The 12,852-nt window shown below is 50.7% G+C and overlaps 1 protein-coding gene across 5 annotated transcripts in view; it reads left to right on the forward strand.

Annotated features, from left to right (window-relative positions):
* Positions 1-5,282: 5,282 nt before the first annotated feature.
* Positions 5,283-12,852, forward strand: part of STX3 (syntaxin 3) — a gene marked incomplete at its 3' end in the record, with an annotated part of 143,598 nt that continues 136,028 nt past the window's right edge. For all 5 annotated transcript variants that reach the window (XR_014326409.1, XM_082845614.1, XM_082845613.1 and 2 more), the window contains exon 1: positions 5,283-5,431. Coding sequence is in view for 4 of the 5 variants with exons in the window: in XM_082845614.1 (XP_082701740.1) it covers positions 5,402-5,431 (30 nt within the window). The remainder of the gene's footprint in view (positions 5,432-12,852) is intronic.

Raw genomic sequence — 12,852 nt, forward strand, 5'->3', positions numbered from 1 at the left:
AATAAGGAGCCACTGATGAATCTTAATCAGAAGAAAGACATAATGGAGACATATGACAAGAAGCTTCACTTAATTCATTTGGTAAAAACCCTAACTGAGCGCCTACAAGGACGTTTTGGGGCCGAGGCTGGGGTCTGGGTTCGCATTAGTGAAAAGGAGAGACAAGGCTGCTGGCCTCGCGGAGCTCATAGAAGGTACAGGAACTAGACCAGGTTACGCAGTGTGGTAGGGCTATCTTGAAGTCCAGGCTGTCAGGGAAGCATGTTTGAGGGACACTTAATCCTAGAATGGGTCAGAGTTGTCCAGTTCAGATACAGGGGAGAAGAGAGCTCTAAGGTGAAAGAGCATAACTGTGGCACGAATTTGGGATTTGAATTGTGTTCTAGGCAGCGGCTGAGATGGCTCTCGGTCTTCCCCCCCTTGTGTAATCTCCTGGCCTTGAGTGTGGGCTGAACCTAGGGCTTCTCTTTTAATCGATACAGTAGGGCAAAAGTGATGTCACAGCCGAGACTAGGTTACAAAAACACTTTGGCTTTTCTCTCTCTTTCTCTATCCCTCTCACCTGCTTGGGCTGATGGACTTCAGCTGCCATGTTGTGAGCTACCCTATGAAGAGGCCCACGGGGTGAAGTACAGCCCTTGAAGAACTGAATCCTGCTGGCAACCACGTGAGTGACTTTGGAAGCAGATCCTTTCCCAGTCAAGCCATGAGATGAGACGCAGCCTCCAGCCAACACCTTAATTGCAGCGAGGCAGAGGCACCCAGCGAAACTGCACCTGGATTCCTGAATCACAGAAACCAGAGGGTAATGTCCGTTTCAAGCTGTTTTAGGGCAATTTGTTATGCGGCAATAGATAACTAATACAAACTGTAAGGGGGTGAAAACTACAAGTCAGGAAGTGTATTCTCCATCCTCCCTGCAGTGGGGAAGAATTGCTGTGGGGAACAGAAAGGACCTTCCCCTTCCATTTTCTAGCTCCTTTATCTCTTTCTATTGAACACCGCACCCTGGGGACACTGCCTCCAGGTACAATCGCCAGAAAGTGGTCTCACCTGTTCCTCAGCAGGCCCTGAGGGTCAAGGTGGTATAAGGCTCAGTGTTTATTTTCCAGTGGGAGAGAAACAGGCTTAGAGGAAAGAGAGAGGGAAGCGGAGCCCCAAACCCCAGGATCCTCTTCTTGGTTTGTTTGTAAAGGTGAAATTAAGTGTTGGCTGACTTCTCTATAGCCAAAATGCAAACACTTGATTTAATCTTGCTATATTTGTTTAGTGGGGAAACAGCTACACACTAGACATGGTGGGAAACCAAGCACCCTGGTAGAGCAGAAAAATAAAAATACATCAGAGAGGAGGGGGATCCTACTAAGCCTGGGAGCTTAAGTCACTGTCCATACATGGAGACCTTACAGTCCACTTGGGCTCAATGTCAGTCTTCCTCACCAGCCCATGGCCTCTCCTCACCCAGGTCCCTTGTCCCTCAGTAACTTGACTTTCTTCAGTTTATTTTACACAACTAGCTGCTGCAATCCAGACTTCTGCCTGTCAAAGAAGAGCAAATATTAATAGAAAATGAACAAAATAGGGTTCATACCTAATAGGAGTTTTTAAAAAAAGGCTTGAAGTCTGTGACAACTCCCTTCGAATAGAATGTCATAAGAGAACTCTACGGATGCTTCCCTTCCTGGGTTCCTGGACTCCATGTGCAGTTAAGAGCGCTCTTTATGCTGTTTTCAATGTGTAAAAAGGTTAAGGAAAATCAAATGGTCATTTCTGTTATGGCCACATAGGCTAACCAAAAGGTCATTTTTTTTTTCCCCTTCATGGAAATATCCTCTCCTAGGAAACCAAATTTCTTTTTTGTTTCCTAGTTTTATTGAAATATATATTGACATATAACATTGCATTAGTCTAAGGTGTGCAACATAATGATTTTTAAAAAATGATTTTATTCATGTATAGTTGATTTATAATGTGTTAGTTTCAGGTGTACAGCAAAGTAATTCAGTTATACATATACATATGCCCATTCCTTTTCAGATTCTTTTCCCATATAGGTTACCACTGAATATAGAGTTCCCTGTGCTATACAGTAGGTCCTTGTTGGTTATCTATCTTCTATATAGTAGTGTGTGTATGTTAATCCCCAAATGATCACCACAGTATAGCCATCACCTCACATAGTTACAACTTTTTTTTTTTTTTTTTTTAGCGGTACGCGGGCCTCTCACCTTTGTGGCCTCTCCCGTTGCGGAGCACAGGTTCCGGTCGCGCAGGCTCAGCGGCCATGGCTCACGGGCCCAGCCGCTCCGCGGCATGTGGAATCTTCCCGGACCGGGGCACGAACCCGCGTCCCCTGCATCGGCAGGCGGACTCTCAACCACTGCGCCAACAGGGAAGCCCACAACTTTGTTTTTGTTTTGATAAGAACTTTTTTTTTTTCCAGCATCATGATTTAATTAAGGGAGCATATTCATTGTAGAGAACTGTAGAGTATATATTGATGATTGTAAATGTGACTCCTCATTACAGCCTTAAAATTTTGGAAAGCCCAAAGCCCAAAGATGTCAATTATATATCCAAACTACAGGTACAAAACAAGTACATGTATTTTCCATGCTCCAAAATTGAGTACACACTGTACTGTCATAGGGAAGGGGGTTACCAATGAAGACCTGACAATAAAGTACTCAAGATTGATATACCAAAATAAAATGTAAAATAGGAGTTTATAAAAACAAGTTTGACAATAGCAGAGAGGACCCTTGATAAGAACTTTTAGGATCTATTCTGTTAGCAACTCCAAATATACAATACAGTATTATTAACTATAGTCACCATACTGTACATTACATCCCCGGGACTTACTTTTTTTATAATTTGAAGTTTGTACCTTCGACTCCCTTCACCCATTTTGCTCCCCGCCCCCCATCTCTGGCAATCGTCTGTTCTCTGTATCTATGAGTTTGAGGAAACCAAATTCTGATTACCTAGTAAATGTATTTTCTAAGGGATATGGAATCATTCAAAACAAGATATCCACAAATGAAAATAAAGAACGTATGATGTTCTTGATCTGGAAAAGTTCGAGGATCACTAGTTTTGATCAGCCTCCTCACCTCACAGATGAGAGAATAGATTGTGCGATGTCAAGTGATAGCTGTTTTGTGGCAGAAACTGTGTCTAGAACTCAGTCCTCCTGGCTGTGTGTCAGCAATCGTTCTGTGGCTCCACAGCTACTGTCCCTTCATGGAAAGCCTGTCTTGTGAAGGACAGATTAAATTTCTTAAATGTTTAGACAAAGGCGAAGAGCAAGAAACAGTGGTGGAAGTTATAGGGAGGAAAATTTTTGTTTCATATAACAAAACACTTTTAAACAACAGTTGGAACTGTTCAACCAGAGAAGATGCTTGAGTGTTTGAAAAAACTGAAAAAATTAAAATGCATTCAGGCAGAGGCTGAATGGCCATCCTTGATCATTTCCTGTGGTCCTTTTCAGACGTCTAATGTGAAGAGTTGTTCACATATCTGTCTCCTCAGAAGACTCTCTTTTCCTGAAGCGCGGAAACTTAGCTATCCCCATTAACAAAAATTTGTTAAGGAAGGGAGGTGGAATGCGATTTCTGATTAGCTTACCGTTTCCATTTATGACCACCAGGGGGCGCAGAAGCCTTCCCTTTACCAAAGACTGGAAATTAATTCACCTAGCGAGCGCCTGGGGTAGAAGGAAGTGTGCAGGACTAGAGCGAGGATTACAGACCATATCTTCATGGGAGGGGATGAAGCCAGCACGGAGCAAGCGCTAAGATTGCAGAACAGGGGAAAGTTCTGTTAGAATTACGAAAATATTTACAGCCCTTTTAAAAAATATTTATTTAATTTTGGCTGCGTTGGGTCTTCGTTGCTGCGCGCGGGCTTTCTCGAGTTGCGGTGGGTGGGGGCTACTCTTCGTTGTGGTGCACGGGCTTCTCATTGCGGTGGCTGCTTCCCTCGTTGTGGTCTTAAGTAGTCGTAGCGCGAGGGCTCTAGAGCGCAGGCTCAGTAGTTGTGGCGCACGGGCTTAGCTGCTCCGTGGCATATGGGGTCTTCCCGGACCAGGGCTCGAACCCGTGTCCCCTGCACTAGCAGGCGGATTCTTAACCACTGCACCACCAGAGAAGTCCTACAGCCCTTTAATCTGGATGCATAGCTCAGATTCTTTCCCTGATTTGAGGATTGAATCTTAGGCCAGTCAGTCCTAATTATTGAGCTCCACTCCATATCTGCTGGATATGTCATCTGTTCCCAAGAAGGAAGATAAATAGGGAAGAGGGAAGAGAGGGTGGAGGTGTGGGGCCGGGGAGGGGAGAAAGACGGAGGGGCAGTGCGAAGAAACCGCCCACTTTTCAGAAAGTGGGATCAGGTACTACTCACCTAGGGGATCAGGTAGGAAAGCTTAAGCTTTCCAATACACACATCCTCCTCTTACAGCTCTGCTCCACAGGTGACGAATCAGTCATTCCTCCTCTGTCAACAAGGCCCCACAGCAAACTGGGAAGTGGGTAATATCTCTGATTTATAGATACAGAAACGGAGTCCCCTAGAGAAACAATAACTTGCCAAAGGTATACACTTTGTTAGTGGCAGGTGTTCTGATTTCATCATTGAACTGCTTGCATTTCTCTTAAGGATCCCCATTGCCAACATCATAAAATCCAAATTCTTCGTCCCAGCCTTCCCCACCCCGCCTCACCTCCAGTTATTTCCACGAGGAACACACTCTTTCAGCTCCAGCACGCAGTCTCTCGGACCGTGAGCATTCCTTTACTTGGAATGCCCTTCCTCCAGGCAGAATTAATTGATCTCTCTCTCCCACCTGTTATGGCACGAATCACGTTGTCTTAGAGTTCCTCGTGTACGGGATGTTGGCGCCGCCTAGCAATGAATCAGTCTGTTGAGGGCTGGATCCTAGCACAGAGCCCGGCACAGGTAGTGAATGGCTGTTGAATGGAAAGGCTGGAATTGAGGTCAGACAGACCCACTCGCGGCGGGATCTCCCATTGCTGCTCCATCGAGGGACCCGGAGCTACGGGAGGTGGAGTGAGAGGCGTGGAGGGTGGCCGGGCGGCAGCGGGGCACTGGCCCTTTAAGGAGGAGCGCGGGGCGCGGCCCAGGTAAGGGGCGGGTCCGCCGGGCGGATCAGCGCTGCGCGCCGGCGCCGGCCCGGGAGCCGGATTTGGAGTACGCGGCGCCGGCTGGGCCGGAGAGGGCGGCGCGGCGGAGCCTCCAGTGGCCTCGGACGCTCCTTCTCGCCCGCGGCCGCCGCCCGCCTCCGCCTGCTCCTCCGTCCTGGCCGGGCCCGGCCGCCACTTCCGGCCGCTCACCTGGGACGCGCTCACCTGCCTCCGGGCGCCTGGGCACCAGGATGAAGGACCGGCTGGAGCAGCTGAAGGCCGTGAGTCCCGCCGCACCCGGGAACCGGGCGGGCCGGGGGCTGCGGGGTGGAGCTGCGCGGGAGGGGGTCTTCCCTCGCTCCCCCACATCGAGGCTGGGCGGGGGGAGTGCGGGGCGGGCGCAAGGCCTGTCCTCCCCAAGCCCCAGACGCACCCACCCCTCCTCTCTGGGGTCATGTGCCGGTGATTCATCGCTAGGCTGCAATTTCCCTGGATGCCTCTAGTCTCCGCCCCCCCCCCCGCCCCCCCCACCAAGCTGGACAGCATCAGTCTAGAGATGGGATCCGCGGGAGGTGGTGGGTGCTTGGGTCCAGCGGGGCTCTCTGTGAGGTCAAGGGTCACTCACCACCTGCCCCATGCTGCCTGGCACTGTGCCCAGGACCCACCTCCTCCCACGCTCCTCCTCGTTCCTCTCCTGGGGGACGCTGAGACAACTGCCCTCGCCCCCGGAGAGCAGCTCTAGTGGGTGACCTCCCGAGCTGTGAGCTGGTCACGTGCCTGGATGGGGGGGGGGCAGCTCTTCACCACCCAGCTGTCTGTAATTATTAATTTCCCCCCTCCCACGTCCACCCCCATCCTTGGGACGGCTGTGGTCAGGGCCAAGGATCTGAAGGTAGATCGTTTCCGGCTCTGCTGCACAGAAGATGTAAAACCTTAGGCTACGAACTCTTTTGAGCCTGTTTCCTTATCTGTCAAAGGGAGATTGATATGCCTTAGAGATTTGTTATGAGATCAAATGATATAATGGGGCTTAGTATAGAGAAGTGTTAAAGCATGGGTTAAGTCCAGCATTCATTGATTCATTGAACAAATAATTATTGAGTGTATTCTGTGGGGCAGGCCCAGTGCTAAGCCCCGGGGATTGGGTGACTCAGGCTCTGTCTTAACGGAATTTAAAATGTAGCCCGTGATACAAGGTAGTCGATCTACTTGGGAGCTTGTCAGAAGCGCAGAAGCTTAGGCCTCAGTCTGGACCTATGGAATCAGAATCTGATTATTCATAAATCTCCCCGGGTGATCATGAGCACATTGAAGGTTGGGGAACAGGGGACTGGATAGAACTGGGTTTGCCTCCTGGCTCCACTACTTACCAGCCATCCCGTACCTAACCCTGGAGCCGAAGTTATGTCATCTTTCAAATGGGTAGTTGTGAGGACTAAACCCAAGAGAGCGTGCAGAGCCCTCTGTACGGCGCCTGGCACATACAGGACTAAGCAATGGTAAATCTTAGGCTCGTCACTGCGAAAGCTCTTTGGAAAAGTAAAGCCTCGTACAAGTGTGAGGGGCTTCTGGGCTGATGTCACAGTTATTCTTCTTTCTCCTCCGTTGTCTTGGCTGAGACCTTCTTGACCCTCTCACCTGCTCTAGGTCGTAGGGCTGCGGAGGAGGCCGGGGTGATGGGGAAGTGACGGAGGCCAAGGGGCAGCCACCGATGGTGGGAGTGAGCCTCCCAGCCTCCTACTTGCTCATTGTCATCTGAGCCTCATAACATCCCGTTTACTGTCAGGGCAGAATTGATTGCCTCTGTTTTTAAAGGTGAGGAAACTAGAACTCAGACTGGGAAGGAGGGACGCCCCAGGTGACAGAGCTGGTGAGGGCTCAGCCGGGGGAGGAACCCAGGCTGCTGACCCCTCTTGCCCTGGGGCGGCAGAAAGGGAAGAAGAGTGTGGTTTTAGAGATCTTCCTGGAGCGCGCAGCAGGCAGTCCCAAAACAATGCAGAACTGGACAGCAGGCGGAGGTGGCGCCTTTCCTTACGTTAGGAAGTCCATTCCATGTCCGGCTTGCGGGGTCTTAGTTCCCCGACCAGGGATGGAACCTGTGCTCTCGGCTGTGAGAGCGTGGAGTCCTAACCACTGGACCAGCAGGGAAGTCCCTCCCATGGCCCTTTCAACAGCCATTGCCAACAAACAGCACAGAGCCTTAACTGAGCTTTGAGTTCCAAGTATAAATTCACTTTGCCGAGGAACCCAAGCAAGTCCCTTTGCTTTTCCGAGCCTCACCGTTACCTTCTGTAAAATGGAGCTAATGCTGTGTTTCTCCCTTTCCCTCTTGGGGATGTGGTGGAAGTGAGATTGTAGACTGCGCCGTTATGATGGCAGTGCTGTTCTGACATCACAGATGCTGTTCCAGCCTTGTGGAGCAGGGGGATGGGTGGTAACACTGTGCAAGAGGCCCTGGCTGTGGGTTCAAAGGATTCCGATTGTGGCTTTGCCCTTTAAGAGCTGTGTTCCTCGGTGTCACTTTACCTCTCTGCCCCTCCAATCCCCCTTTGGAAAGCAAGGAATTTGGCTGATCTCAGAAGCCCCTTCTGGCAACATTAACGTTTTTCTTGAAGACTGTATGTTGTTAAGGTTTAGATGGCTTTTGGCTTCTGGCCCACGTCCGCTAACCAGCCCCTCCTTCCCCTGGGAGAGAGACACCCCCGCCCCCACCCACCCCCACCCCAGCAACAAGATAACCATCTTGTCTCTCTGATTCCTTTTATCAACATTTGCTAACTGCATGAAACCAATTTCACCCTGAGCGCTGGTGCAATCTCTGCTGTGGGGCTCTTTCTAAACTCTGGGGGAGGCCAGGCGTAAACTGTCTCCAGATAGCTGGAGAGCTGTCACGTGCAGGGGATTAGCTCTGCTCCGGGTAGGTAGGAGGAGAAGACGTGAAGGGTGAAGAAGCGAGGCTGATGGGCAGACATGAGGGCTCTGTAGAAAGCGTTTTTGGTAGTCAGAGCTGCCCGAGGATGGGCTGGGCTGGCAGGACATGGGAGGGAGGCAAGAAGCTTGTTGGGATGTTGCATGTTGTAGGAATCTGAGTGTTCTTGGAGGGGAGGGGAAGCACATGAGGAGATTCAAGGCCTCCATCAACTCTGAGGATGTGTGTTTCTAGAGATGCTTCATTGTGAGCCTGTCCCAAGCACTGGGAGGCTCTGAAGTCCATAGGACTGAGGTCTCAGAGTTATTCCTCTAAAGTGGGTCATCGTACCCTCCCTATAGGGTCACTGAGGGTGAAACGAGATAATCCGTGATAATCACCCACCACAGTAAATTCGAGTTCCCCAAACTTGACCTGCTGGGAGCAGCATCCACACTGAAGGGCACCCCTTCCTGAGGCTACAGTCACAAGCCCGGGCTCATCTTATCTCTTGCATGGCCCCTCCTGGCTGGCCATCCCAGCAGCCTGCCCTTTCAGGGACATCAGACAGGCTTGCCAGGAATGTGCGGTGCCTACACCCAGCCTGTCTCACAAGGCATTTCCTCCTAATTTCTCACCAGCTGAACTTTGGATCCGCTGAGTCCAGACAATTCCCATGTAGGAACCTCTTGCCTGGCCCTCTTTTCATTCAGCAAATGTTTACGGAGGGCCTTCCCTGGTGGCGCAGTGGTTAAGAATCCGCCCGCCAGTGCAGGGGACACGGGTTTGAGCCCTGGTCCGGGAAGATCCCACATGCTGCGGAGCAGCTAAGCCCCTGTGCCACAACTACTGAGCCTGCGAGCCACAACTACTGAGCCTGCGTGCCGCAACTACTGAAGCCCGTGCACCTAGAGCCCGTGCTCTGCAACAAGAGAAGCCACCGCAATGAGCAGCCCGTGCACCGCAACAAGGAGTGACTCCCGCTCGCTGCGACTGGAGAAAGCCGGTGCGCAGCAATGAAGACCCAACACAGCCAAAAAAAAAAACCCCAAACAAAAAAACCGAGCGCCTACTGTGTCCTAAGCCCTCTGATAGGTGCTGGGGATGGGGATGGTGATGAACACATACTCCTGGGCCTTAGGGAGGTCACAGTCAGCTAGGGAGACACACAAGAAACAGACACAGTGTCCCATCCTTGGGACAGAAGCAGCTGCAGGAAGACCCTATTGGCCAGCCCCTGGGGACAGGGCACTAGGGCCTGGGGGCTCTTCGCAGAAGAAGCGATGCTCCTGTTCAAGTCCGTGTTAAGGCTGAAATCTAATTCCTTCAGAGGCATGGGGAGTCTCCTAAGAAGAAAGGCAAGGATCCTGGATTTTCTCACCGTTCTCCCGTTGGCGAGTGCTTCACACAGACAACACGATCGGTGCTTTTTGACCTCTGCGTGCCTAGCGTCCTGCTGGGCATCCTGCTAGGCAGAGTCATTTAATTTTTTTGGCCACGCCGCATGGCTTGTGGGATCTTAGCTCCCTGACCAGGGATCGAACCCGGGCCATGGCAGTGAAAGCACCGAGTCCTAACCGCTGGACCGCCAGGGAATTCTGGGCAGAGTTCTTATACAAAGTCCCGGTCTGAAAGAATACATGGTCATATAGGGAAAACAAAGGGGTATATTCCATGAAAAGAGAACCCCCAGCTTCAAAGGTGGATAATGCTCTAGAGAAGCAGTGATGTGTGGGATGGAGGGCAAGGACTTCGGATCCCTGTGCAGATTGACCTGTAGAGACCTGGAAACATCTTGGGGTTTGCTGGTTCCTCCACCGCCAGCGCCAATAAGGACGCGCTAATGAAATCAGCCACCTGAGGCCCTAAGGACCAGACTGACCTCTTCGCTCTTTCTGTTCTGTCTTGTGTCTTGCTGCATCTTAAACGGCTTGGCCTCCTTCCCCATTTGAAGTTCCCCCATTTGAGTTCCTCAGGAGCACGGTTATAGTGTAACCATCAGAAACATGGAGCTGTACGTCCCCTTTAGAGCTTAATTCCTCCCAAGACTATGTAATGAGCCCCTACTACGTGCCAGGTGCTTTGGGTCACGGCCAGGTTGTAACACCCTGCCTGGAGACTCTCTCCATTGAGATTCCATCCTTTGGTGATAAGATGGCTAACTGGTCCGTGGTTCCTTCCTCACTTCGTCCCTCTCCCTGGCAGGATTCAGCCCCTGGGAGAGCTGTTCTGCCGTAAGCAGGGCTGAGATGAGAGTGGTGAGCAGGGCTGAGATGAGAGTGATAGGGATTGAGTAGGGATTACAGACCCATCAGCCAGAAGCCAGAGAGAAAATGCTTGGCCGAGAGCCGGGGATTAGTGTTATTTTTATTCCTGGGAGGGGAGCGGGGAGGCCGGGGGTGGGGGGTGCTGGCGAGAGCCTGGGAAGAAACAATTGTTCATGTTGTTTGCTCTCCCTTCAGGGTTCCTTTCCCCTTTTGTCAAAATTCCTGCCCATCTTCCAAAACTCCCTTTACAGGTAACCTCCCTAAATGCAGCCTAGAATATGCCCCCTCCTGCCGGCAGCCCTCATGGGCTGCATGTTGCTTTGCAGTGAAACATTGATACTTCCGTTAAGTCAGCGGGGTTTTTTCTTACCATGAAGTGGGCTTGAAACCACCTTCCATCTGTTTTTTATGGGTTGGACTCTTTCGCCTCCTAGGTCCCGTTGTCTTTAAGATCGATGGCTCTATTGTTGGTGTCACCGTATCAACTGCAGTAACAATGATCATTTATTGAGCTGCTACTTACTGTCGGAAAGGACTTGTGTTCGGTGCCTTAAACACCTTGTCTCTAATCCTCTGAACCCCACAAGGCAAGATGGTGTTATATATTATTGCCATTTTACAACTAAGGGAATTGAGGTTCAGATTAGATTGAGATTCCCCAGCTGGGAAGTGGTGAGATCAAGAATTGAACAAGTCTGTCTTGCTTATTTATATCACCCTACGCTGTATGTAATCATCTCCCCAACTGCACTGTATGCCCTTGATGCGGTGGCTGATGGGACGTTCTTCTGGGGTCCCAGGGCCAGCACTCTGCATGGTAGTCCCCTAGTAAACACTTGTCCATTGACTGATCAACAGCACCTTGGCCCTTACACACCCCGGATTCATCACTAGGACTTTCCGTCCCCTCTGGGTTGGTGCAACTTTACCTGCTTGAAGTGCGGCGTTTACTCAGGGAACCCATGAATTTGCTAACGAAGCCAGGGGTCACTGTTCTGTCCTCCGGGATGAGGATGGATGAGTTCCAAGGCTCCTAGCTGTACCCCAGCCCAACACCTCCCGGAGGGTTGCCCCTTTTCAGAAAGACCGTGAAGGAGAAGATGTGGATACCACGGTGAAAATCTAGCAACCTCGTTCTTCCCCTGGAAAATCTTATATGTCCCTCAAGGCTCAGTTCCAATGTCACTACAAGGAAGCTTCCAGATCTGGCATTCACCAGGCCTTCCCTGGGCTTCCACAAATCTTTATTTTTGTCGATACGTAAAAGCAGCCACGTAATGTTATGTTAAATCCTCCTCTCTCAGAGCCCAGACCACACACGCCTCATTCCCCCTGTGTTTTCACTTCCCAGCCCACAGCTCAGAAAGCTGTAAACCTTGCTGCCCAGTGGATGAACGGGGATATTCTACAAATGAACTTGCTGGGAGATTCTGTAGTCCCGAGGGGCCTTACCTCCAGCCTTTTACATTAGGCCCCTTTGTAGCTTCCTCCCCTCATCACTGTCTCCCCTGTTAGGTCAGCCTGTTTTCTGGCATTGGGCCGTGTCCATGGCAACATTCTCCTGTCTGCATCTGGAGACGTGAGTAAGGTTCAGCCCCCACCCAAAGAGATTAGTAGAGCGTATACTATCTGGGTATGTTTAGCTGCCTGGGTCAGGGCAACGCGGTACAGCAGCAAGATTGCTTTTTTTTAGAAATAAACGTTTTATTCTAGACTAATTTTAGATTTACAGAAAGGTTACAAGGATAGTACAGAGAGTTCCTGTCTGCTGGGTTTCCTCCATTGTTAATATCTCAAGTTATGATGGTACCTTTGTCGAAACTGAGAGACTGACCTTGGTACATTGCTATTCACTAAACTCTAGACTTCATTTAGATTCCACTTGTTTTCCCATGATGTCCCTTTTTCTGATCTAGGATCCCACCCAAGATAATGCATTTCATTGAGCTGTCATGTTTCTTCAGCGTCCTCTGAGCTGTGACAGTTTCTCAGTCTTTCCTCGTTTTTCACGACCTCTTTGGTACAGCATCTGTGTTTTAGTTCTTTGGATGTTTGCGGGGGGGGCGGGGGTGGAGGGGGGCTGCAGGCTACAGCTGGGGGTGGGGTTTGCTGTTAAGAGGCATCACTCCATGGTGGTGGAGACCAAGGGCTCTGCAGCAAACTGCCTGGGCTCTCCTCATGCTCTGTCTGCATGGTCTTGGGGAGGTTGCTCGCATCTTTATGCTTTATAGTTTTCTCAGCTGTAAGGTGGGGAGGGTCCCCAGAAGATTCTTTTTTTTTTTTTTTTTTGCGGTACACGGGCCGTTGCGGAGCACAGGCTCCGGACGCGCAGGCTCAGCGGCCATGGCTCACGGGCCCAGCCGCTCTGCATGCAGCCTGCGGGATCCTCCCGAGCCGGGGCACGAACCCGTGTCCCCTGCATCGGCAGGCGGACTCTCAACCACTGCGCCACCAGGGAAGTCCCCCAGAAGATTCTTGTAGAGATTAAATGCCTTGGTAAATAAATAAAAGGCGCATATCTTAGAAT

This window comes from Leucopleurus acutus (assembly GCF_964270905.1).
Source record: "Leucopleurus acutus genome assembly, chromosome: 8".
Lineage (NCBI taxonomy): Eukaryota > Metazoa > Chordata > Mammalia > Artiodactyla > Delphinidae > Leucopleurus > Leucopleurus acutus.